This window comes from Amborella trichopoda, chromosome 12 (genome assembly GCF_054954075.1).
Source record: "Amborella trichopoda isolate Santa Cruz 75 chromosome 12, AtrichopodaSantaCruz75HAP2 v2.0, whole genome shotgun sequence".
NCBI classification, from domain to species: domain Eukaryota; kingdom Viridiplantae; phylum Streptophyta; class Magnoliopsida; order Amborellales; family Amborellaceae; genus Amborella; species Amborella trichopoda.
In genome coordinates, this window is record NC_142347.1 from 6,362,569 (window position 1) to 6,390,536 (window position 27,968).

Genomic DNA, 27,968 nt, shown 5'->3' on the forward strand with positions numbered 1-27,968 from the left:
ATGGACTTTTGATGGGTTTTTTTATTTTTATTTTTTATTTTCAAGTTAGAGTGGCAAGTCTGCAATCTTGTATAAAATTTTTCCATTAAAATAAAAACCAATTAAAAAAGAACCAATTTTTCTTAGCATGCGCAGGCGGCGCCAAAAGAGGGATTGCTCAAGAAAAGATGCCGCAGGCTATGAACGAAGAGTGAAAGCTCACCGTTATTAGAGAGAGAGTGTTCGCAGTAGAGAGAGAAAGGAACACCTTTTAGACTCAGAGAGCGAATAGAGTGGGACTGAGTAGAGAGAGAGTCTTCGTTTCTTCCTCTCTCCTTCTTCTCGCTCCTGGGAATGAGAGGAAGGTTCTTTTTCAGCAAAATTTGAAAAGGCTCGCCATGTTTTCAATATAGGCGCCACAGGTTTGTTTCACCAAATCTCTGCTCTTCCTTCAAACCCACAAGGCAATTTATCTCTCTAAGGAGCGGCAATAGCTTATGTTTTCTGCTTTCTCGCTCTACAACTCCTTTCCCTTCTTTATGCTCTTCTGAATCTTCCTTCAGCTTTCTGGGTTTTCCTTCTCCCGGCTTTCGAATTTTGGGGTATTTTGAAGAAGAGGGGTATGGGGACCTGCGTCACTTGGATTCCGGAGGACGATCTTCTCTTAAAGAATGCCGTTGAGGTAACCCCATAGCTTCAATTCATCACTTCTTATCGAATTTTTGAGGAATCTTTCGCTTATAACCCGGAAAAAAGTCTTCACTCTAGAATTTGGTTTGGTATGAATTATAAGCTTCTTTTTTTCGGATTATAAGCTTCTTCATCACCTTTACTAGCTTCATATGGACTATAATTTTGCTATTCTGTTGTTTTAACATTTTGGTTCTGTTTTATGCGTGTCCAAGTTTGGGCTCTATGAAATTGAATAATCTCTAACTATTCAAGAAATGTGAACATTAGGCTAGTGAGAAAAAAATGTTTTTTATTTTTGAATGTTAAACAGAGAAACAAATGTCTTACAAAGCAAATTTTGTCAAGATATTTAGTTTGAGGTGGAATGTCTTTGGGTGATAAAATGGATTTATGTGGCGATACAGATACTAATAGGAAACCAGTAGGATGTTTATTTTAATGGTGGGCAATTGGATGGGGGACTCTGTGGTATTACTAGCGCCATGTAAAAAGTAGTGGATACGTACTAGAGGCAATCAGTACTGGTTCTTTTGAAGTTGGAGTGATGTTTGGTGTCCCATATATCTTGGCCCCATGACGGATCTTAAGGCTAGGCTTTAGGATTGTTTTCTCTGGAGCAGGGTTTGGGTTATGTGTCCTCTATGATTTTGGAGGATCCTTAGGCACCAAGAGAGTGTCATGTCGAATGGTTTGTTTGGTTTCTTAGCAGGTTTTCATTCTGAGAGGCAATATACAAATTGTTTTTGGGAATCGCATTGCTCAGGGTTGTCCTTGGTCATGGAGTTCTTTTAATTTCTACAATGTGGGGGCTCTTCATCTCATATTGGACAATTGGTCTGAGTCTCGTGACCTCTTCAGTGGTTCCAACTTTTGATTATTGATGTGATTGACACAATCCTGTCTGGTTATCTTCAGCATCGCATTCTTCATTTTTTAACTATTGTGTTATGGATGCTTAGATGACCATTTCTTAGCTTCCATATACTCTTAGTTCAAGAGAAATTGGGCCTTCTTTCTAGATCTATCTGATATTCCTTGGAAAATACCAATGATGGGGACAATTCTATTGCATAATCTGTGGTCCGAACCTTTTCTTGTAAAAGGAGGTATCTTGTCAGTGTTGAAAATGCCAGCAATATTTTGGGTATATGGTGGGTGATGAATAACACATTTCATGGATTTGTGAGTTCAATCACTAAGATAGTCAGAAAGATATGAATGTCTCCTCCCTTTCATGGTCTCTCCATTTTGGGAGTTTAGGGTGGAAGACCTGGATTAGGAGTTGGGGCAGGGCCTATTTTATTTGGTGATGCTATGGTATTGAAAACATAAGGCATGGTGGAGTTACCTTCCCATGAGGACCGCTAATGCTAAACTTTGTCAATGGCCCACTCTGGTGGGGTGCCTGTCTGCGGAGGATACAAGTTCTCTTTTAATGGTGTTCATTTTAACTTTCATTTTGTAGTGATAGCCCGTTTAGATGGGTTGTGAGTATTTTCTGAACACGTGTTTAGACCTTTAATTATGGAAGTCAGATTCTTGTGTACTTGATCTAGTGGGTGAGATGAGAGGGGCGATTCCTTGGAGCATGGTGCGCAGTGGAGGAGATTTTTGAGATTAGGGACTTGTTGTTTATATACTTGTCCTTAGGGATGCTTTTGTGACCCCTAAGTCTATAGCTAGAGAGGGAGTGTTTACTATCAGGAATGCATATCCAATTCCTTAACGCTTACTACACATATCGTATTTCATTCTATGCATGTGTTTATTTTCCTTCTATTTTGTGCTGCATGCAATCATGTATGCATCCTTCATTTATAGATTACTAGTACTTGTGCATAAAGAGATAGCACTGCCCCAATCCTTAGGCGATAATACCCTCGTGCTTCACCTGTATTATCATATTTTAGCCTTTTCCCAATAGCAACAAGGAAATGAGTAATTCTCAAATGCTTTGGAAAATTATTGAAGAATCTCATGAATACCTTCTCTGATGGTGATTTGCCCCCCCATAAATGAACCTTTTGAATAATATCCTCCATGAATGACATAACCTTTTCCCAATAAATTGGGGTCGGCTACACAAATCCTGATTCGCCATTTGTTCTATTAAAGGCCATAACCTTAGTGAGACCAAAAGTCCCTATTGCTTTTCGGACTACTTCCGACCACCCTTTGCCATTTTCAATCCTTCCACTTGAACTAACTCTTACTTCCTAACAGGTGCTGTACTAGGTCGGCCCTACATATGGCCAGCCCACCTAAGTCTACTCTCTCTCATCTTATTGCCTATTGGTGCCACACCTAAATTTTCTCATATGGATTAATTTCAAATTCTAGCCCTTCTTGTCTTGCCACTCATCCATCTCAACATCCTCCTCTCCGCTACACTCATTCTATGGGTATATTGTTTTTTGTCTGCCTATATTTCGCCCTCACAACTGTTCTATAGAACTTGCTCTTCACCTTCATTCGTATGCGGTGATCACATAAAATTCCAGTTGCCCATCTCCACTTTGCCCATTCAGCTCTAATTTTGTGTGCGACATCTTCCTCAATCTCTCCATTTTCCTGAATTATCAACCCAAGATATTTGAAAGTGTGGCCTTTTTTGTACTTCCTGGCTGTCAATTTTAACTGCTTCCTCGTCTCTACTTCAATTATTACTAAACGTCCATTCCATATACTCTATCTTAGTCCGGCTAATTTTAAAACCTTTGGATTCTAGATCATCCTTCCAAAGTTATAACTTTGTGTTGACACCGTTTCGGGTCTCATCGATCAAAACTATGTCATTTGCGAACAACATGCACCATGGTACCTCATCCTGTAGGAGCCTAGTTAAGTCGTCCATAACTAAGACAAAGAAGTACGAGCTCAATGTTGACCCTTGATGTAGACCTATTGTCACTGAAAACTCACTCGCCTCTCCACTAGTTGTACGTACACTAGTTAATACTCCATCGTACATATCTCTAACCAAGTCGGTGTAGTGTTTGGAAACTCTTTTCTTTTCCAACACCCGCTAAATCAGATCTCGAGGTACTCTATCATAAGCTTTCTCTAGATATAAAGTTCATAATTCCTTAGGGTTTTTCTCAATTTTAAGGAAGTGGTTTGGAGTTGTTGAATTTCTTCTTCATGGAATTAGTTCATAGCTATCTAACAACATAATTATACTTCTAATATTATTGCTTTGCTTGCTGGTTATAAATAAAGACATGCTTACTTAAAGAGTTTATATAGCCCTAGACTATACATACTATTTAAAGTTGTAGAAAGATCCCCAACCTTTTGGGGGATCAAAATCTCAAAATTTCAGGATTACAATCTCCAAAAGGTCAGAATTTCGATTGTTTTTGGAATTGACGTCCGTACAAGGGAAATCGTGGGGGACGAGATTCTAATTTTTAGGAATCGAGACTCGGCAAAAATAGAATAGAGATCCCTACATAGATGGAATCAAGATTCTTAGCTCTTTGGAATCGAGTTTCCTACTTAGTTGGAATCAACCAATATGGAATCGAGATTTTAACATCTTTGGAATCGAGGTTGAATTGAGAGGGAAACAATACATGTCTCAATGCTATTCATTGACTGACATGCCATACATGCACGTTTACATTATTTCTAAAATCTTGGAGTTACAATCTCTCCATTGGATCAATACAATACATACTTAAAGAATTAACTAGAGAACATGGACCACTACTTTGGTTTTTAGCTCGAGTATTTGATGCCTTGAAAATTTCTAAACATCACTCCTAAGAAAAAGACAAAAAGAAAGAAAAGGGGGAAGTGGTAGAATTCCAGTAAATGTGGAAACCAGTTTGTACAAGTTGTAGAATCAAGATTCATCAATTGCATAATCGAGAATCGGTAAATATCGGGAACGTAATTCTATAAATGTTGGAATCGAGATTCTAAAATTCATGGAAATGCGTTCTGTAAAGATTCCTAGCCGGAATTCGAATCGGAATCACGATCTTCAATGAGCCTATAAGAGATTCAGGTAAGTATGGGACGGTGCTCCAAACCATAGGGATCTCTCAGCATTTTACAATCCTTCACTCTTGATCCTAATCCTAATCTGGCTTCCACTTCCGATACCGACAACTAAGTTTTGAAGAATGTAATATATATTGATGGTTTACACTTTTCTTGTGTTTTCTGTTCTATAGAAAATGTCACCTTACTCCCATGTTTACCATGAGGCTGGGGTCTGGTAAGCACTGAGATCATTCCAAAATCAGAAAGCGATTAGGTCTTGTCCTTGAATTATAGTAGAGAGAAAATTATTTGAGTTTAACTCAATTACAGAAATATCATTAATAAAGTTGAACCTTATTATAGCAAATGCTAAGTGTTTTCATTGAGCAGTTATGCCTAACTTGCCTCTTCTTGACTTTGGAGGTGATACACGTTGAGCGAGCAATGCCCATGTCCAAGGTCTTGAAATGTATTGAAAACTTATAGAACAGGAGGTAGTTAATATCACAAAATAAAAGTTATTAATGCTAGGAACCTCGAATGGAGGGTGGGAGCATGAGGGATGGGGGATAGAAGCCCTGCTTTCCACATATGTGGATTGCCCATCGATGAGGTTGCCTTAAGGATATATTTAATCAATACAGTTAGATATACTTGTGCAATATGGTTAGAGTGAAAAACTAGTAAGTTCGAGGGATGGGTGCTGTGTTTCTTTCGTCCAGGTGCTGTTCCATTTTAAATGCCACAATTCGTGCAGACTGGTCTATGTTTTGAAGACTCATCTCCAGGAGTAGCAACGGCTTCCATGCATTCTGTACAACTGATGATGTGGTTGATTCTTTTCTAGATTGGGAGTTGACATATAATTATTCATTTTGGAGTATCCTTTTTTTTTTCCCCGTTTTGTTGGCTCCCGTTGTATTTTTCTACATTTTCCTCCACGTGTGATTTGTACACTTCAAGATTCTTTGTTATCTTTCAAAGTAAAACAAAAATCTTTTGTGATTTATGACTAGATTTGTAACCTGACTGTAATGAACACTAGATGTATGAGAATCTTATTCTCTTGAATGTTTTTCTGTTCTTTTTATCAGTTGTCCCTATTATTTTCATGAATTCTCCCTTTTATAGCATCCATTTTATGTACAGTTCTGCATTCGTTTGTTTCCAAATGTGCATTATGGGGACTTATATTGGGGTTTTTGTTCAATTGCTAATAAATTAATGCTCTGGCCAAAACTTCTGAGGCAATTTTCTCTTTTTTCATGTTTAGGTGAGATGTCTGATAAAATTTGAAAAATCACTGATTTTTCCCTTTATGTGGCACCAGAATGTATTTATTTAATATTTATTGAAAATAGCGTTGTACTTCTCTTCAGGTTGTTTAGCTTTCCTTAATAAAAGTGTTGCATTGTGTTTTTTGTTGGGTAGGCTGGCGCGTCCTTGGAGTCCCTTGCAAAAGGTGCAGTTCACTTCTCTCGTCGTTTTACTATTGGAGAGCTGCGGGATCGGTGGTATGCACTTCTCTATGATCCAAATATCGCAGTAGAAGCTGCTGCACGTATGGTTGAACTTGAACTCTCTCTTCCAACCCTTCCAAAATCCAACCGATTTTGCAATTCGAAAGGAAAAGAATGGGCTCTAGGGAAAAGGAAAATAGACAATGCTCGTAGCCATTATTATGCTCAGAGAAAGAGAATTCGCAATGAGAATGCTGATTCATTTGCTCAAGATGTCCCTCTTGCACCCTTTCCTAACATTGGATGCACAGAAAATGAAGTGGCTTATTGTCCAGGTCTTGTAAAAGATCCTGAAGGTTTCCCAGTAGATGGCTGCATGAGTTCTCCTATTGCAAATCATTTTCAGCTTCCTGATGCTGGACTTGATTTCGTGAATCGAGATTTTCCCCAATATGAGAGGGTGCTCACTGCTGATATTGTCGATGGCATGGTGCATGGTTTTGATCCAGTGGTTATTGGTTCACTTGGAGGTGACCTGCCTCATGGTATAATGTCTAGAGATTGCTTGTATGCGTTTGAGGGAGATACCATGTCTACTGCAATTGTAGGAAATGATAACGGACCTTCTTTTGGGCATGACAACTTTGGCAAAGATAATCATCATATTCTTGGGGACAAATCTGGTTCCCTTGTGAATAGCTCGCAGGTTCCAGTCATGGGTCATTCACAAACGATGCCAATGAGTGGTATAATTGGTAACCACTCCACTGGTCCAAGTCCATTTTCGACTTTTAATTCTATGGAAGGGATGTCAGAGGGAGTTGGCTCTGGAATTGGTGAAAGCCCTAGCTTCAAATTGCAAGTTTTAGACCGTTTCTTTCACTCCTCTCCAGAGCCCAGCATGCCTGCTTGGAAACCAGTTGGGGTACTCTCCAAACCAGATATGCCTGATAGGATGAACCAGGAGAGCCATGAGGAGACTGAAAGCTCCTTACCCAGGCTCGCCAACAATTGTGGTAAGATAGATTCACTCAATTGCATTAAGATAGGGTCTCCAAAACATGTTGCTCTTGTCACGGTCCCAAAACTCGAAGAGAAATCTTCTGATGAAGGGACCAATAGTTTGGTTTCTTTGTCAGAGGGTGAGTTTGGGGAATTGTCTAATTCTCTCTTGGACTTTGTGGATGAAGGGGATAATCTCCAAATGGGTATTGGCAAAAAAGATTCTACAAACATGGCTGGCACTGATAATTTGTGCTCCATTTTGTTGGGTTCTACCAATGATCTCCATCAAGGGGATGTGTCAAAATCAGGAGATCCTAGACCGTCGGCCCTCCAAACTTGTGATGCTACTGCTTCACCATCCTCCCAAATGGCCCATAAGTCTGGGTTTTTGCAAGATGATATGATCTGCTCTTTGAATAGACAAGATCCTGATGTCCCTGACAATGATGATATTTTCCCATCTTGCCAAATGGAATCTACACCTTCGTCATCTCTAAAGGACATCTACTCTGAACGTATGGGAAACTTAGTCCCGTTTCAAGCTCAGGGTAGCTACACCGTTCCAAAAACTAGTGAACCTAAACAAGTCAAAGTCAAGGAAGAGCCTGAAACTTCGATGCAGCCCATTGATGCTGCCCAAAATAGGGTTTCGTCTGGTTTGCTAGGTGCTTATCCGGAGGGCCATGTTCATGATCAGGGTATTAAGAAAGAGATGCCCGAGCATGATGAATTTCGAATTTCATCATCCAAGCGTGCATGCATCAGAGCGGCAGATCCAGATCCATGTATACCTGGCTCTATAGATCCCATGAGTATCCCCAATTTTAATCCACAAGAAGGGCCGTCTTGTATGGATATGCCATCTCAACGACTTGCTTCTTCTAAAAGCTGTTCCTCAAAGATTCTTACTAATGTCAAATTAGAAACAGATTTGCCCCCAAATATACTGCACAACCATACAATGCAATCACCACATGCAGACCATGGTTGTGATGAACATGCTGTGAGAGACTTTCAAGCTGTAGGCTTTGCAGAACCAGTTGCAAACATTTCAATTTCTGATGAAGAGGACAAACTGTCTGACAGTGAGAATGACGTGCCTTCCTTTTCTGATGTTGAGGCCATGGTGAGTTGCAGTCACTTATGCCTCTATTTGTCTTACGTTATGGGCCAGGTTATGGACATTACTGGGGTTCTTCAATTCGTAATTATGCAACCTACTACTGTTAAGAGTATTGATGGTCATTCGTGCGCTCCTTTTCTGCAGATAATGGACATGGATCTGGTTTCAGAAGATCATGAAACATTTTTTGCAAGCAATGGTGAGTTTATCTTGTTGAACTCCAGGGAATCCTAAGTTGCAATTATTTCTGTATTAATCATTTTTAATTATTTGGGTATTTTATTTATATATTATTGAAACTGATTTAATAGAAATCAATGAGTGCAAGTTAATTACACGAGCCTTAGGGGTCATACCTTCATGCAATCCCTATTCGAATCTGTCTTGGCTAAGTTATCTGGCTGCCTTCCCATTGGACTCTCTCATTCATCATCATTATCATCATTATAGCCTTTTCTTAATTAATTGGGGTCGGCTACACGAATCCTGGTCTGCCATTCTGCTCTATTTAAGGCCATACCTTCAGTGAGACCATAAGTCCCCATATCTTTTCAGACTACTTCCAACCACATCCTTTTGGGCCTCTGGTACATCGTATTGCTTATGGGGAACGCCCTAGCATAAGCAGATATGGTATGTTTAGGGTTCATGATAAATTTGGAAAATTTTTGTGTTGGTTGCATATCGGCACAACCCAGCCCCTATACTTAGGCATAGATTCTCTCATTGCATCTCATAATTAACAAGTAAAAAGTTGTCAGAATACATACATCTACCAAGTCAATAGGTACACAAAAGCATTTTATAGTAATTCCTTATGTGTTTTTTAATACCATGCCAATCCTTGTGGGACCCAGATCCCCTTTGGTGGCGCCATCAAAGTTTTATCTTGATTACACAATTGAACAATCATTTCCAATCAATTTATGCTCGAGGTATGGACTTGGATTTGTCATTGCCTTAATGCAGTCTGAGCATCTACCAGATGTCCATCTTTAACAAATCTTAGTTTGTGATATGAAATGCCATTGTAGTTGGAACATAATGATACAGATGGCCAATGATTTATTACTTATTTCTCAGAGTTTAGCTGGATGTAGTAGGGGCTGGTTTGAGTTGCTCCATTGGCTGGGTTTTGATGTTGGACCAAGATTCCCACACTAGAAAGCAGACGTAGGATTTAGCAGATTAGGGTTTGTGAGAGCTAGGGTCAGGGTTTAATGGCGATGGGTGTTTGATGGAATTCTAGGTTATGATAGAAGAGTTGGTACTGTCATGGTTTATGACAGATTAAGCTTTAGGATGAATTAGGTTAGCAAGATGGTTCTTAGGTGTAGTTAGGGCTAGGATTGGTGATGTTCATATATGGGGCGGATTATTTGGAGGAGGCTACTGTTTCCGAGGATGGAGATGATGTCGCGGGTTTGGGATCTTTTGGTGTTAACTTAGGATTCAGTGATGATATGGAAGTTTGTATGGTGCTAGCATGGGTGGTTTTGGATAGATTATCGTGTGTTGAAGATGATTGATAGGGTTTTAGTGTTGATGGATGAGGTGTGGATGCTTGGAGAGAAGAGATGGTTTGTTGGCATGGAAGAGAATACAGATTGAAAGGGGTATTGATGTTATATAAATCATTGGCATACAAGAATTAGGTCTTGTGGAATTGGCACCTCGAGAAGGATATGAACACCACCTTAGATGGAATGAATACCACTCAAACTATTTCTTTCGCCAAAGCAAGTCCGACCATACAACTGTCAAGTGTATAGATAATTATATATATATATATATATATATATATATATATATATATTTTTTTTTTTTTGTTTTTTTTGGTGCATGCTTTTTGTATCTGATGTGCATGATCACTAGAAGCACTGCCTTTGTATGCTTGTAATTTGTGGAAAAAATGGTTCATCTATTTGCTTGGAAGTACATGATTCGCTGTTCTGGATACATGCATGTGCCTGGGGCTGTGTGCGTGTTTCTTGCATTAAGATCCTACCGGACCATTCGTTGTTGCATCCTTTTTTTTGTTTTTGGTTTTTCTTCACATGTAATCCTGATGTCTGCAAGCATTAATGTTCTATACGCTCACTACGTTAAGATGGTTGTATATTGGTGTCCACTATTATGTTAGGTTTGAGATACCATCTGGAAATTTGCAAGAGGACAATAATACGGCATGAACAAGCTGCAAGTTCTTACATGCAAAGAGCAGCTGCTGCTAGAGGAGCATTTGCAATATTTTATGGCCGGCATTTGAAGCAGTATATTAAGAAGCCTGAGGTATTTTCTGTCAATCGTTTATGCTTGAGATTTGCTGGTGCGACAGTGCTTCAAATATTATTTGATGGGCAGTTAACATCCTAGCCTTTTCTTTAAGGAGATCTTATTAGAAACTACTGCCTTCCTGTTAATTCTTTTGGTGTTTGTTACGAAACTCGGAGCACCACACATTCGTCAGGATTTTCTCTATTTAAAAGTACTACACGATTTTATTGGTAATGTAACCAAAGGGATAGCTTCTAAGCAAACAGTTGTTGCTTGATGTTGTGCATTTTTTTTGGCTCCTTACAAAGAGTGGTGAAGTTTCTATTTTATCTGATTAAATATATTTTTGAACTTCAAAATCCCTTTTTACTATATCAAAATAACTACCTTTGTTAACGTTACAATATTCTATTTTAACCACTATAGTAGGACTGATTGCTTAGTATCCTTCGACATTGTTTGTGCAACATAAAATCCTTTCTTTTCTGATATGTGGTGTTACCACACATGACCTGACATCTAAAGTTACTTTCATATATTCACGTAGGCACTCTGTTGGTATGTTGCGTTAATGCATAAATTTTCATCCGATAAGTAGCAAATTATGAAGCTTCTTGTGGTTCATAAACTTCAGATCATAAACTTCACATATTCAAAGAGACAAGCATATAGAATGTTCTTGCAGTTCCTTGCTGGTTCTTAGATGGGTGAAACATTGGCAGGCCATGTGACATAGGAAACGAAAATTGCATACTCACTCGTTGATGTTGTATATCTAGGTAAAAGAGTTTTGACACAGCAAAAGGAAATGTCATAATACCTTCGATGCAAATAATATAGAAAAAATTGCAAGAGCCTATGACTTAAACTTCTGCTGTAGGTCATGATCTAGTCATGAAGTTTTCATTCATATTCTGGGTCTTGACCGATTCACTTCTGAGATAATCTGTAAGGAAGCAGGTGCTGAATTTGGTGGCGATGCATTAGTGGAAATGGCTGTTGAAGCAGGTGACATTTTTGCATGAATAACATAACAAGAGTCCTTGGTGTGCCTTATCCTGTTGCAATAACCACTCTGTGGTTAGAGAGATTACCAATCTATGCTATGAGGGGCGAAGTGATGGAGAAGGGATGGCTGCCTCCAACAACATTAGATTTCCAACAGCCTGTTGTTGCATAAGCCTAGGTGAGACAGCTGGGTGAATGAAGGCCCTGAGGAGTTGCTGGAGAAATCCATCAGAGAGAGAGCCCCTAGGGGTTGGGTGTGGGGTGGGGGTGGGGGTGGGGTGGTTTACATGTTTCACTCAGCATTCGTGAAGGAGAAAGGAATCTGGAGAAAGATCTGGTCGTTAAAGGGAGGATGGAGAGTTGCTGGAGTCCACCTTTTTGGATTGTTTTTGCCCTGGTAATGTAATGCTGCTAGGAGTTGAGGCATGGAAGCAAAGAGAGTGGAAAATGATGGCTCCAGTTTTATGCACCAAACTACATTAAAAGAATGCCTCTTTATCTTTAGTTCAGAAGAAGAAGCTTGAAGGACTTCAAACTCATGATGCTGGAGATTTGGATCTTGATGCTGGAGATGTGGAGTAGCCTTTGCTGACTCTTCTCCCTTCGAGATCAAAATTGCACCCCGTCTTTATCAACAAGAAACAAATATGGCTGAACCATGGTTGCTCAGAGCAGAAGTTCCCCTTTATCTTGTTTTTTTGTTTTGTTTTTTTTTTGGCTCCAGGGGGGGTGGGAAACAATAGATTGACACACACAGGAAGCTCCCTAGGCTGGGAGCGCGTCCCATAGGAATTTAGATGATTCATAGATAAGAAAATTTGAAAAAACTAGAAATCATAAAAATTAAGAAATCCAATAATTTGTTTGTTTTGGCCCTGGGGGGGGGGGAAGCAATAAATTGACACATGCAGGTAGGTCCTTTGGCCTGGAGCGCATCCCATAGAAATTCTAGATTCATAGATAAGAAATTTTGAAATCATAAAAATTAAAAATTAAGAAATCCAATAATTCCACAACATACACTAAAAATGGGCACTCAAGAAATGGCAAGAAAGAAGTAATTATTCATTAATTAGATTTATTTAATTAATAAAAATATATACTTATTCTCTTGAGGTGTAGTTTATGTAATAATAATCCCACAACATATAATAAATAACATACTATGACGAGGTACATGAGGATAACCAATAACAATTCAAGGGAGCTAATTTTTATTGATGAAAATTTTATTGACAATTTCACACTTTTGAACATTCAAATATATAGCAAGTTGCCTTGTTTATAAGCTTATATCTCACGACATCCGAATGCATTACACACACATAGAGAGAGATAGATTAGGATGCAAAGGATTGGATCCAAGATCCAAATGAGTTGTCTTCTTGGCCTCTTGTTCCCCTTTGGGTGGCTAGGAATGATTCCTTAAAAGTGGGGTTTGAGATCCAAAAAAGTGGAGATCGAGATATCATGGAGATCCCTATATGGGAGCGTTGGAGCGAGATCTTGGAGCGGGATTGGCACCTAGGTTGGAAGATTCCGATAACTATGAGCTGAACATAGTGGGTAGCATTACGTGTGTGGAGTCGTGGAAGTATGGAGATCCCTATATGGGAGCGAGATCCTGGAGTGGGATTGGCACCTAGGTTGGAAGATTCTGATAACTATGAGCTGAACATAGTGGGGTAGCATTACATGTGTGGGGTCATGGAAGTAGGATGTATTGGAGAACCATTGCAGGTGAGAAGATTGACAGGGTTCGGGTGTTGGCTGAAGTTGCCAGTATCAAGTACACCTTGAAGGAGATCGATCTAGCTTCAGATGCCTTATAGTTTCGGCTGTCAATCTTTGCCGAGGAGAGTACAATACAGAATGTGAATATGTTTCAAGAAGAGCAAGAAACAGTGAGGATCCATGCAGTTAAGCTGGGATGGAATCTGGTTGGTCACTGCCCTGGTAGAAAAAGAAGGAAAAATTGGCATTGAAATCACAACAAAAACAGAGCTGCAACAAAGGAACTTCTCAGCAGATCAGAGAAGATGAGCTGATGTGGGTGCACAATCATCGAGGGCACGCATGACAATTGGAGTAGGTGGGAGCTATCTACAGGGTGCCATGTTAGACACTACAAATCCCTAGGATCTGAATTCAAGAGAGAGAGGCTAAACATATGGAGAATCAGTTCGATCTAAATTCAATTTCGAATTTGAATTTGACCTCAAATTTGCACTGCAATTTGAATTAGAATTCCATCAATGGACAAGATATGGTTGAAGTTCAATTACCGCAAGATAACCAAGATTTGGAAGCACAAGATCCACACAAACCATGGCCAGAGTGAACAGTGAGGATTGAGCTGGGATGGGGTTTGAAGATTGAATGAGATAAAGGCATAGCTCAAGAACCACAATCCTAAGGGCTTTGAAAAGGCATAGCTCAAGAACCACAATCCGAAGGGCTTTGAAATCCAACCATCAGAAATGTATTTTCAGTAAGGAGCAACAGGTCAAATCTGTAATAAAATTAGTGGTGGACAACTGGACATAGCAGTGACCAATAAACCACTAAATCTGAGAACGACAACCATCCTGTATTGTTAGAAAGATAAAAGGCCTCCATCCCTTCAGCATCATTCTTAGACCACAAATACCCTCTAGATCATTCCGGTTTCTAACGTAGGCTTAATCAGCCTGAAGACTCTGCCTGCTGTGATAATGCTGCTGGGGGCTGTCCCATGGAGGAATAAAGGAAATAAATGCTAAGGTTATGGTTTGGAAGACGAAGTACTAAGTGCAAACAACAGACATTAGTATTGACCAGTTGTTGTACCCTAACTTTCAGCCTCATGCTGATAGTGGAGTCACAATAAGAGAGGGAGAAAAAGCTTGGGCTTTTGTAGATTTGAGCCATATTATAGGAAGATTGCAGGGAGGGCCCCTAAGTTATTGTCTCAGAAGATTTGACATCATCCATGGTATTGGCTGTGCAAGAACCCATTCCTCTCATTCCAAGTAGTTATTTGAGATTCCCTTGACAATTGGAAGTATTGCCTTGGAAATGGTTTGTTACGACTAGACTACATCGACGAATCAGGTGTAATGGAGGCTCTTCGCATGTTAAGGATAGTTCCATTGACAGCTATGGCTGCCCCACATTTCTGGAGGGGAATCTTAATTCTAGGCCAATCAATGATACTATGGGCTTATCAGATAAATCAAGAAGCGTGTTTCATCATGGGGTAGTGGTGTCCGAATTTTGGGGCCCTACAATCGATCCCATGGCCTGATGATGAAGTATGTCCAAATGATTCAAAAGACATTGAGAGTTGTCGTAGTCATGATAGTGAACCATCACAAAGCGAGGATGCAAAGTCCTTGTCTATCTTTAGGGTAAAGAGAAAAATGGGACTTAAATATGGTGGCTACAGAGGTGCAAGAGAATGGCTTCGTCCGCTGGCCTTCCACCTCCTTCCTTCCCCCCCCCCCCCTCTACCAGAACTATGGCCATCTGATTAACGTCACCTCCCCCCCCCACCCAGCCTTCCCAACCTTCTCAGTCCCACCTGCTATCCTAGCCCCCTTTGTCTCCTCAGCCCCCCTAGCCACCTGGTCCTGCGCCTTCTACCTCGACCCCATCTAGAACGTCATTTGCCTGGTGGGTCCCCACATATCCACCTAAAAGCAAAGGTTTGCGTCCTCTTTTGTTGGCATCTTTAGTCCCCAGAAGGGACGACATTAGGGGTATTGAGAAATTGGGCCAACACTATTGGAAACACCTGGACCTCGGATGTTGCATTCTCTCTAATGGCCTTATCCTCTTCTCATTTTCTTTGGTAGTTTCTACTCGCAAAGCCCTCCAGATCGAGACGTCATATTTTAAAGGGGCTTCTTTGTCCTTCTCTGCGTGGTCTTACCTTTCTAGGGCTTTAAGGAAACAGAAGATTTGGCTGAGGATTTCCAATATTCCTCTCCATTCTTTCCACCCCATTAACTTCAAACTCATCGGTGGTCTCTACAAGAAGTTTGTCTCTACCCGTTGGGGCTCAAGCGAATTCCTCTCGATGGACACTATTCAATTGCTAGTCGAAGTATTGGATCCCCTATCCATCCCCTTTAAGCTTTCTCAGCACATTGAAGGAGAATTCTCTGCATCTACACCACCTGGTCATCGGCTTCTCCACCTTCCGAACGCCACGTCCAGCCTCCAACCCGCTCGCATTCCTCTCCCTTAGTGACTAGTGGATCATCGTCCGTTCCTGGAAACGATGCAAGGCATCACAGTGACGTAGATCTCTCCATCCCAGGGTCCAAGATGCTCCACGTTGAGCAACCGCTCCACTCGTTGCTTAGGCTGACACCGTTAACCCCCTTGGCATCACCCTCTTGTGGCTGACGTAAGTCACCTGGGAAAGTTGAATTGTTGTTTCCTTTTTAGTTCTTATTGTTTTTATACCTAATGCATAAGAGGCTTCCCCTAGATCCTTCATATCAAAATGTTGTGTAACGAATTTCTTTGTTTCCAACACAAGGGCAATTGAGCTACTAACAATTAACATATCATCCACATACAAAGAGATGAATACTACATCAGTCCCACTGACTTTTTATAGATGTAGTAGTCGTCCTCATTTGAGGTGAATCCAGCCAAAGATACGGTTTCTTGAAACTTGATGTACCCACTGACGCGATGCTTGTTTAAGGCCATAGATGGATTTGTGAAGTTTACAGACTAGGTTTCCCTTTCCCTTTTCTTCAAATCCCTCGGGTTGTTTCATGTAGATTTCCTCTTCTAAATTCCCATTTAGAAAGACTGTCTTTACATCCATTTGATTGACCTCAAAGTCAAGGTGGGCTGCTATGACTATTGGTATTCTAATGGATGGAAACTTTGCAACATGAGAGAAAGTTTCCTCATAATCTACCCCTTCCTTTTGGGTAATTCCCTTCACTAATAGCTTAGCTTTGTATTTTTCTAATTTCCTTTTAGAGTTTAGTCTTTTCTTGAAATCCATCTGCATCCTATTGCCTAACGGTTTCGAGGTAGAGTAATTAGGTCCCAGACATGATTTTGGTTTATGGAAGAATATTCATCTTTCATGGCTTCTAACCAATTTTCCCTTTCAAGACATATTATGGCTTCTTGATAAGATGAAGGTTCATGGTCCGTTTCATCCCTAACCATTTCATAGTGTTGCCTCAGATAGACAAAATTTTCAAGGTACATAGGAGGTTTGGAGACTCGGTCGCTTCTTTTTAGTTGGGGTTCAAGTTCGGGATCTTGATTCTCAACCACGTTACTAGCCTCCTCAAACTCTCGCTTCAAGGAACTCATTGTTAGGGAAATGGGCATCATGGCTTTCAATAACCGCCCCATTCTGAAGGTTGTAAAATTGATAACCCATACCATGGTCAGGGTAGCCAATAAATATGGTCTTGACGGTTTTGGGATCTAGTTTTGTTCGATTTTGTTGTGCGATTAAAACATGGGCATAACATCCCCAAAGTCTTAGGTGATCGAGGGACGGAGCACAACTAGTGAACATCTCGTGAGGAACAGGAGGTGAAGCTTTGGTGGGAGTACGGTTCAGGATCCATGGAGAGTTTTGCATGCCACATCATACTTCTCATCAATCCAGAAGAGGAAATCTACATGAAACAACCCGAGGGATTTAAAGAAAAGGGAAAGGAAAACCTAGTCTGTAAACTTAAGCATTGCGTCAGCATCAAGTTTTAAGAAACCTTATCTTTGGCTGGATTCACCTCAAATGAGGAAGACTACTGGATCTATAAGAATGTCAGTAGGAGTGATGTAGTTGTCATCTCTTTGTATGTGGATGATATGCTAATTATTAGTAGCTCAATTGCTCTTGTGTCGGAAACAAAGAAATTCGTTGCACATCTTGATATGAAGGATCTAGAGGAAGCCTCTTATGTATTGGGCTTAAAAATAATAACAAATAGAAAGGAAAGAACAATTCATCTTTCCCAGTTGACTTACTTCAAAAGGATACCAGAAAAGTTTGCAATGGATAAATGTAAGCCCATGACAACCCAGATAGATAAGAAGACAAAGCTAAGCAATAAGATATTCCCTATTGAAGATGAAGAAAAAAACAACCATGGAAAGAATACCATATAGAAGTGCAGTAGGGTCCCTCATGTACACCATGATAGGAACAAGGCTTAACCTGTCCTATGCCATGAGCATGATTAGCCGGTTTCAATGCAACCTTGGGATTGAGCATTGGAAGGCGGTTAAGAGAGTTCTTAGATACTTATAAGGAACTGAGAACTACTCGCTTACGTTTAGAGGAGGATCGAAAATAACAATTGAAGGATATTCTGATGCAAGTTACCAAGGAGATCCAGATGTTGCAAAGTCCTCATCTGGATATGTGTTCATGCTTAGAGGAGAAGTTGTTTCTTGGAATTCAAAGAAACAAGATGTGGTAGCATTGTACACCATGGAGTCAGAGAATGTGGCATGTTGCATGGCAGCTAAGGAGGCTGTGTAATCGGCTAGAGTTTGAGCCTGTATGATGCGAGTGCGTGGGAATCTTCTATGACAACACATTTACGATCTAAAGAGCCACGATTCCATAAGAAGTCCAAGCATATAAAGCTTTGCTTCGATCATCTGCGCAATGAGGTGCGGTGTGGAGAGATCAAGATCAATTATATACCCACAGAGGTAATGATTGTAGACCCGCTTGCAATGGCGCTTGCTGTAAATGTTTTTGTAAAACATGTGAGAGACATGGGGCTGAGAAAGAGTAAGGAAGAGAGATTGTAAGGCGTTCAAAGGCCAAATAGGAGAATGTTGGGTTTATGTGGCCATTAAAGGCCTTTTGAGAGCTTGTAAATAGTGGAGCTTAAAATGAGTGGAGTGTGGTCCTGTGCGGACCATGAGATGCAAATGTTATTTGCCATAACTCAAGCTAGGCATCACGTGCTAGGCCAGTCGAGTTAGAAAACCCTTGATATCTGTGCATGGAATAAAAACCGATGCGGGTTATGGGTTATCCCTTGATGAGGTTGGAGTTGCCCATATGAGTGAGCCAAGGGACTGTGTGACTGTGTGACTTTTGTGTGATGGGACGATGGTCAATGCCTCATCATCGATCTGTCACACGGCATGTGCATATGATGGCTGTATTGTGAAAGCAGTTCACCATTGAGGGTGATGCATATGCATATGCGAGAGATTACTCCTATGCACCATAGAGTCTCGGGAGAACCTGGAATCCATAGACTGGGATTATATCCCCTTGCCTAGCCCAATCATGAACCTCTGCAGTTGATTGTGGATCATTGTTACTGCTGGGTCAGTCTGAGAAAGCAAGTGTGAATTATAGTCTAGGGTAGAAGATGGAGTGCTTCAGAATTATTAAATCCTAGACTTAAAAGGATCCTATTCCCATCAAATTTATTTTCCTAAATATTGATTAATTTTAAAATAACTTTGAAAATTTTATTGTATTTATTAAAATTAATTAAAATATTCAGAGAGAAATAAAATCATTATTTGACAATAAAATTAATTATTTTTTATTATTGCATGGGCTCATGGGGGCCCATTGGACCCCACCGAGATTTTCATGGGGGGGCCACTAGGTGGTCCTAGGTGGCACATCACTTTTGGTGGGGCCATGAGGGCCCATGCTCCACTTTGTGGAAGATCCACTTTTTATGGGATGTGGTGATGTTTTAAAGATGGGAGATTTGTTTTTGAAAATAATTTGAAAGATTGAAGTGGTTAAAGAGATATAAACAAGAAGAGAGTTTTTTTACTAGACATAATGTATCTAATATTTGAGTATATCTTTTACTTGATGGACAAGAGTCTAGGAACTGAAAGATAAGGTTATAGCTCCTTCTTTTTTATCATGATGGCTGTTTTGAGGAATGGATGTTTCAGATCTCGCTTCCACAGGTCTCCAAGTTCAAAAGGTCAAGATCTGATTATGTGATGGCTATCTCAAAGGAACCCTATCCCCTCTTGGAACTCTATAAATAGGGGCCCCCTCCCCTTCTACACATAATTCTCTCTCCTCTCTTTCTACTCTCTCGCTCTAGAGGGTTACGCCGTACTCTAAGCTTCTCTCCTCTCTAAAATAAGGTGGACACGCCCCATATAGTTCGAGATTAGCCTTATGAAGATCTACTTGCTCTCATTTGTGAAGAGATAGCCAAAGGTTTCCCTATTGAGATATGCGATTGACCTTTTGATCCCACACGCCATTAGAGGAGAAGGCCCGGTTTGGGGTGTTTTAAAGACCGGATGAGGTAATCTTCCGGCATTCTTCTGTTAATTTCTGCAATCCATTATCCCTTATATTCTTTTCCTTTAGTTTTGTATTCTCTTTTATTATTTAGTGAAACTGATTGTTCTTAGTGGCAGCAAGTGAGGGCCAATTTATTTATTTATTTTGAGTTGACTTAATTGTAAAGGACCATTGTAAGTGTTCTACTCGGTGTAGAAAAAAAAAAAAAAAATAGTGTACATCATACTAGATCACCTTAGTCCTACTCTCATTATTGGGAGCATGGAAAGGGATAATGACTGCCTGCAAGCTTTTGTAGAAAATGTTAGGATTCAAGTAGGGGACGTGTGGAAGGCAAGATTTTGGCTTGCATGGCTTACCAATCAAGTTGTGATACTCAAAGCTGCTGTTACTTCCGTCCCAAATGCCAAAGTGTGAGAGGTGTTTGAGGGGCTTGGACATCTGATAAAATGGAGCGCCTGACATATCTTTTGGCATAGTTGCAAAAGTTTTTCTTTAAATTTGGGAAGGAGTCACTGATTTGGGCGCCCAAGAAGTCAATTTATCAAGTGCTTACTAGAAGTTTGGAGTAGTGGCTTACAAGGTATGCTGTGTCCCTGCCCCGTCTAAAACAATGGTCTTTGCTTGGTTAGCTGTTGTGCCCAGGCATTAACTATGGACCATCTCAGGAGAAAAAAGGCACATTCATTCCCAATATCTCTTTGATGGGCAAACAGGGCCCTGAATTAGTAGATTACTTATTTGTACATTTCACATTGATGAGTGCTATTTGGGCATTTGTGTTAAACCTGTTCGACTCTGTTGGGTTACTCTGCCTATGGTTGAAACCCTATTGTAGCAATGGTTAATCCACACACCGGCTCCCTTAGGATGGTCGTATTTGTTTGAAGCTTACTATGTTGGCAGTGTTGTGGCTACTCTGGATAGAGCAGAATGTAAAGGTACTTCAACGGCCACGGTCATGGAGAAGAAATAAGAAAAAGAGAAACTAAAACCGTAGTTGCATTGTGGGAAAAGATTAGTAGTGAATTCTGGGGTTATGCAATAAATCATTTTGAATTAAATGTTGGATATTGTGAAAGGTATATTCTGAGTATCAAAACATCTAATAGGTGGTTCCACTCCTGCAGAGTTTGTTAAGATAAATGGGGATACAGGTGCAGAAGGAGTTTGAGAAATGACTATAAGTTTTACTCTCTCTGGGCTGTTTCATCAATGTAACTCAGTTGTGGCTAAGGCTTGGCTTCTCTTAGTTGATGTCAGAAACTTAGCCCCAGAGTGGGAAAGTATTACCATTGATGGTGATTCAGCCATTCCGAGTACTTTGGCTAGCAAGAAAGAAAAATGCCAGAGGTTTTGATCTCTATGGCAGACAGTTTAGAACTGCAACCTGTCATTTTTAGGCATAAAAAGGGCAATAAAGAGTGTTTCGCCTTCTTCATCAATCTTGATTAGGAACAGCCTGCCCTGATTAGTAACCTGTTCACCGGCGGTCAGTGGCGAACACCTGTCTTACTTAAACAAAAAAGCGGAACTCTCTCCGCTACAAGCGGGCAGGGGGAGGAATAGGCTATTCTCTTTTTTAAATTGCATTGGCAAAGAGAAGTTGAAGTTGCATAGATTATTTGAAGGGTTCCCACTATTATCAACTTATTCAGAGGAAGTCCAACAAACCGGCTGAATCCCTAGCTAAAGCAGGAATATTCAAATCCTCAATTTCAATTACCATTTTTGGTAGACTAGGTGATGGTTAGAATTGAGGACTATTTTGTTTATGTTATTAGAGGCTTGGTCTCTTTTGCATAGGCTCCATTGATCTCGAGTGTCTTGTGCATTGGGCTATTTTGAGTTTTGAGTCAATTTTGTATAGCCTCCAGTTTGTATATAATCATTATACTTGTAAAACCATTTTTTAGTGAATAAAAAGTCGTTAATTCTTTTTTAAAGGAAAGTTTTGCTCTTAGTGGAGAACGCGCTGTGCATTAAGTCCAGGTATTGTTCTCCAAAAACATGAGTCTCTCTTTGGATGTTCCCTAAGGGGTTAATATTAGTATCTGATTCCTGGGAAGAATCATGAATGATGCGATATGCTTTGTTTATTTCATTAGAGCCTAGAATTACAGCTCTTTATACAGCATTATGGATTATAAAGTTACATGTATGATGATGCCCTTACGACTCTAGGGAGTGACAAACTACTCTATACCTGAGCATAGGAAAAGGCTTAATGCCCGTAGCTTGTAGAAGTGACAAATGTGGTCATCTTTTGTAGTTTACCAGTCTCTGCAAGTGTTTTTGTTTTCCTCTGTGATTTGGTGAAATCTTTCAATTTATGCTCATGACCTTGTTGATGAACAATTAGCTATCGCCATTAATCTTCTGTTGTCCATTTTCTTATATCTTGGGATTTACTGTTTATTGACTGTATAGGTGTCCTTGGGAAGATCTACTTCAGATGTTTCTGTTGATATTGATTTAGGAAGAGAAGGTCCTGCTAATAAGATATCCCGACGACAGGTGCAGTCCTCTATTGGATTCTTTGTCATTCATTCATCTCCTAGCATGCTAGTTAGGTATATTGAAATGCTTCTTTTCATTGAGTATGCTATCATTGTCTTTTATTTTATTTTGATGAATTTTTGTAGTTGGATGTGAAAAGATGTAGAAGATTCCTGTATTAGTGAACAAAAATGAATGGGGACAAAATGCGTATGTCTGTACAAAATTGGAGGGTTTAATGAAAGAAAAATCATCCCTTGAGGGACTGTGGTTAGGGTTGCCTATGGATGTGAATAGTTAGTCTTGTGACAACTTCTTTGGAAAGGGAATCAGCTGTGGAATTTGTCTCTCATCAGGAATGTTTGAAAGATAATTCGATGGATAGGAAAATGTGAAAAATCTGGTTGAACATGTAGTCCAGCCTCCAAGTGTAATAGTTGACCCCATGGGCTAACTAATTATGTTCAGCACGTCTCCCTTGGCCACCAGAGCTCCATGATCTATCAAACACTTCTAGACCAACTAACGGTACTTGGGTCCCACTTCCCATGTATGGTCTGTGGCCCTTACTGGTGAGCTAGATCCACTCCTATGGATCCCTGAAAATGTCACCATACCCAGTAGGCCTGGGTTTCCAATGGAGCTGTTGTCGAGTTAGTTTGATGACCCATGGCCGGTGCTGTCCATTAGGAGGATCTGGAAATCGTGAGTGTGATGAGAGCTTTACTATGTTTATGTGTTTCCAATGGGTATCAAGGTTCACTGATGAGAAAGTCTCAAGTTCCTTGAAGCCTTGTGCCCAAAAGATGATCATTGCGTTGAGGCAGTCTTTGATCAAACCTTTGTTTTTTGTATTGAAAATAAAGGTGTACCTGTTACCAAATAATAGGGCTACCTACAAACCGGGAGCTCTCTACAAAAAATTGGCTTTCCACAAACCGGGATTTCTATACAAATAACTGCCGATGGGCTATACAATACTAGTCCCAAAAACACATCCCGAGGCGAGTGTAGCCCTCTACACAGCAAAAAGGGGTAAGGAATGGTTTCAAGGAATGGACCAAAGGGTTCCCTGACCATTGTCATGTGAGGCTTCATACTTAGCCAGAGTGTCGGCCTTTGAGTTGCCCTCGCATCAAATATGTCTCCATGAGATGTCCATAAGCCTGCAAAAGCGAGAAATTTCATCAAAGATATGAGCTAGTGACCAAGGGCAGGCTGAGGAGCCAGAGGACCAAGAAATGAAGTTCTCGGAGTCCTCCTTCAATGATCAAAACTGAACTCTAGGAGCGTCGAAAAGTTTGAGTCCTTCGAGAAGGGAAGGGCCTTTGCCGATTGGGAGTTAACATGGCCGATGTGTTTTGAGAATAAAGCATGGGTCGCCTGTCCTTCACATTGTTTTAAAATGCGGCCGCATAGTGCTTTATGCGGCCTGAGGCGCATCCCCTCAGGGCACATATGTGCTTTTTGGGGTTGCACCTTCATATGTTGTTGCATCCCACCTCATCTATGAGCGCATTGCGCATAGCTCCCGCGTAGACTGCCCAGGCTTGGAGAAAATCATGCCCAACGAGTGTGGGCAATTATCCCCCCAGAAAAAGAGAGGAGGGGGGGAGGAGGAAGGGCTTTGGGGGGTACAAAACTCCACTAGACAAAAAACAGCCATGATAGTGGCTGTTTTATCATAAAAAACAGTAAAAAAAAATATTGGGCGATTTTTATTTTTCCCCCGAAATCGTAGAATTTCTTTGAATCTTGGTTGGGTTGTAGATTGGGATTAGCTTGGGTGGTGATTTTAAGAAGTTTGTCCATGGATTTGTCAACACATCAAGGGTTTCAAAGGCCGAGAAGATATTGAATTTGATTTCGATTGGTCGGCAAGTTTTTATTACCTAATACGTTTTTTTTTGGGGCAATGACTTTACAATCTTCGAATAACAAGGATCCGGCTCGAACTCTTCGTAGACTTTTAGTGGTTATGTGTGTCTTTACAGATTGCGATTTTATAGTTTTTTTCTTTCTTCTTTTGAAAAGTAAAAGGAGGTGTACATATTGCAAAAAATCGCTGCCCGCAGCTTAGGAGCACTATGCAACCACCGAGATGGTGGAAGAATAAAAAAATGCTATATAAGCGTGAGATAACAAAGCACGGATGATATGCGAAACACAACGACAAGTGGTCTAGAGCAATGCTTGCGAAGCACCCTCCTTGGCTAATGCGTCGGCCATTTGGTTGGCCTCTGACCAAGTATGTTTCCATAAAACCTGTGTATGCTTGCAAATATTTAAGATCTCATAAAAAACTGTTGTGGGTCTCCAAGGGGGAGTGACCTCAGGTGAGGCCCAGGAGATGACGTTTCTAGAGTCACCCCCAACAACCAAAACTGTGCTCGAAGTGTGGATTGAAGTTTTTAAATCCTTCCAAGAGCGCATAGACTCCCACCGCAGTGGAGTCCGCTTGGCCAATGGAAAGGACAAAGGTGAAAAGGGAAACTCCTTCGTGATTCCTGAAGATGCCCCTGATGCCTGTCGGGCCAAGGTTGCCGAGAGAGTACCCATGGAAATTATGTTTGGTCTAGCTAGTATTCGGTGGTCCCTAGAGGGATGAGCGGGGGATAGTCCTGAGCTAGTGGTGAAGGATGGCTAGCCAATTTAGATGGAACTCATATGAAGAGAGGAGCTTGAAGTGGTTGTGGTTGGTGGTGTTCTTGGTAGCTTAGAAGATCACCATAGACCTGATGGTCTCCTTTACGGCTTGCCGATGAGATATTTGTCTCTGGAAAATTCTATGGTTGCCTTCTCTCCAGATGGTCCATAAAGTTGTCAACCATTGGTCCATGGTAGGAATAGCATCTGGTGGAAAAGTTGGGGGCCAGATTCGAGAGTCACCCATGACCAACCGAATAATTGGAGCCAGTCTTCCCTCAATTGGTTTGCGATGCTGTAGTGAATAAAAAGCTGCGAATTTGTTTCCTCCTCCAGGCACTTAGCACAATGATTGATGATTTGTAGGCCTCGTCTTTGTAGTTGATCGGCCTTTAAGGCTCTCTTTGACAGGGCGACCCAATTGAAGACCTGAATTTTCAGGGAGATGAAAGGAATCCAAGCTTTGGCTATAATGGATTGACGAGGAGGGGGTTCCTCTGAAGGGGCAATGAGCCTATGTTAGAAGGAAGAAACAGACGCTATAAGGGGCAGGGGACCAAATGATTTTGTCTTCACCCAGGGGAGGAAAAAGGAAAGAATGGAGGATAGAAGAGAGTTCCAAGAAAGTAGGAATCTCATCATCATAGAGTTATGTTTGGAAATTTGGACTCCAGGCTTGAGAATTCACTTGAAGTATTACGTAATCCGCAACCAAGGCACTAGAGTTTTTGGCTAAGCGATAGAGGTTGGGGAAACGAAGCATCAGAGGGTGGTGGCCAATCCAAAGATTAGTCTTGAACCTAACTCTATTCCTAGCCTTGGGGAGGAAGCGGATGTAGGATTTGAACTGGTGGAGGCAGCGGAGAATAGATTTCCAGACCCCAGAGGAATAATAATAGTAGGCCCCGTCAGGGAGAGGCTAGGGGGAGAGTTGAGGTGGTAGTAACGGCGCACCTGATTTCAACAAATGGCCATCCTGAGTGGCCAGCCTCTACCACCATTTACTCAGTAACGCTACGTTGTTCATTTGTAGGATGTGAATCAAACCGCCTAGGGCTTTGGGCTTGCAAACCGTGTGTCATGGAATCAGGTGGTATGTCTTGGATTCCTTGTCGCTCGACCAAAGAAAGTTGCGCACCACAGAGACATGCATGTGAAAGAGTGACATTTTGAAAATGGGGATGTTCGTGAGAGTAGTCATGATGAATGTAGCTCTGCACGCAGAGGAGAGGTATCTCCCCTTCCAAGTGGCGAATTTGCAGCCCAATTTGTCGATGTAGGGCTCCGATGACTTTCTTGGATTTCCTGTGACACAAAGGCAATCCGAGGTAAGTGGAGGGAAGGGAGTTAGTTCTACAATCCCACCTATTTGGTGAAGGCCTGGTCTAGTGCAATGCCTATCATCTTAGACTTGGTGATATTAACCTTAAAGCCAATGGCTAAGTGGAAACATTTAAGGAAGAGGAGTAGGGTATCCACCTGTTGCACTGATGCATCACAAAAAAAGTAATGTGTCATCGGCGTATTTTAAGTGGGAGATAATGGGATCGTTCCTACCAATTTTCAAACCCTTTATTTAACTATGTTAATACATTCTAATAAGGGATTTGCTGAACACTTCGACAATTATGGCGAAAAGGAAGGGGGAGAGAGGATCTCCCTACCTTAGACCCCTAGAAGAAGAAAAGAGGCCTCAAGGTGAGCCATTGATGAGGACGGGAAAGAAAGGTTGGCAAATGCATCCTCTAATCCATTTTCTCCAGTGGCTGCTGAAGCCCATTTTGAGTAAGGTTTCCCCAAGCACGACCCAATTGACATGGTCGTAAGCCTTTCCCCAGTCCAGTTTGATTACCAGTCGCAAAATGTTGGAAGTGGTTCTGGAATGAATGCATTTATGGGCCACCATGTCCCCATCCAAGATCTGGCGGTCCTTGACAAAGGCACTTTGATGGGGGGAGATGACCTAATTAAGAACTAGCTTAAGTCTAGATGCGAGAATCTTGGCCAGGATCTTATAAAAACTATTGATCAGGCTAATGGGTCTGAAGTCTTTGAGTTCCTCGGCACCCTCGACCTTGGGGATGAGAGCAATGAATATGGCGTTCATGCCCTTATGAACGACTTGTTTATCATGGAATTCATCAAAGAAGGAGAGGTGTTAGTCCGGAGAGGCTCCCAAAATCGTTTTAAAAGGGCAACAGTCCTAGGGCCCAGTCTTGACCAAGGTCGTTGATGGCATCTAGGATTTCATCCTCGGCAAAAAGACGCTCAAGCGATAGAGCTTGATCTAGGGGGATGGACAAAAAGGTGAGGTCCGATATCTTGGAGGTGGGTCAAACCGGTGCTTGGAAAAGGTTTTGAATGTAGTTGATAATAGCCCTCGCAATTTGTGAAGGCTGATCGAGAGTGACCCCCGGAGCTTGAATTTGGGTGATGGTATTGTCCTTTTGCAGTTGGCAATTCTGTGGAAGAATGCCATGTTCAGATTCCCACGTTCTAGCCATTTGACCTTGGAGCTCCATGCTCAGAAAATCTCTTCCTTTTTTGAGAGTGTTATGGTAATCAAATTTGAGGTGGTCTCTAAGGAGGGTCTCATTAGCCGTTAGGAGCCGAGACTCCTCTAATGGAATTGAGGAGTGACTAATTTTGAGCTTGGAAATGTCTAGGAAGCCGATGACTCCAATCTTAAGAGAGTTTTTGAGGAGGTGTAGTTTCTTTTGGGTCTGGACCCTACCCAACCTTGTACAAGGGGTCCACTGGGAAGGTAAGAGGGAAGAGAGACTAGGCTCTTGGAGCCAAGCCATTTTGAACTGGAAAGGTTTAGGGCCACAAAAAATTGGTTACGTGTCAAGGAGAAGGGGCTTGTGCTCAAAGGTGGTTTTCGAGAGGGCTAAAGATTAGTTGCCAAGGAAGGTAGAGTTCCATTCAGGGCTACAGAGGAAGCAGTCAAGCTTTGAGAAGGATGGGGAAGAGGAATGATTGGACCAGGTATACACTGCCCCTT

The 27,968-nt window shown here is 41.1% G+C and overlaps 1 protein-coding gene across 12 annotated transcripts in view; it reads left to right on the forward strand.

Moving 5' to 3' along the window:
- The first annotated feature begins 200 nt into the window (after nucleotides 1-200).
- The window catches only part of EMB1967 (Forkhead-associated (FHA) domain-containing protein), a 51,002-nt gene continuing 23,234 nt past the window's right edge, over nucleotides 201-27,968 (forward strand). For 3 of the 12 annotated variants that reach the window (XR_016045212.1, XM_011624796.3, XM_088852758.1), the window contains exons 1-6: nucleotides 201-401; nucleotides 543-661; nucleotides 6,094-8,253; nucleotides 8,395-8,449; nucleotides 10,394-10,542; nucleotides 22,250-22,336. Coding sequence is in view for 6 of the 12 variants with exons in the window: in XM_011624796.3 (XP_011623098.1) it covers nucleotides 602-661; nucleotides 6,094-8,253; nucleotides 8,395-8,449; nucleotides 10,394-10,542; nucleotides 22,250-22,336 (2,511 nt within the window). In the remaining 6 variants the exon portion in view is untranslated. Of the gene's footprint in view, nucleotides 402-542; nucleotides 662-6,093; nucleotides 8,254-8,394; nucleotides 8,450-10,393; nucleotides 10,543-19,467; nucleotides 19,821-22,249; nucleotides 22,393-27,968 lie in introns of all 12 variants that reach the window. The other 9 variants (XR_016045217.1, XR_016045216.1, XR_016045214.1 and 6 more) reach the window with 5 other exon arrangements.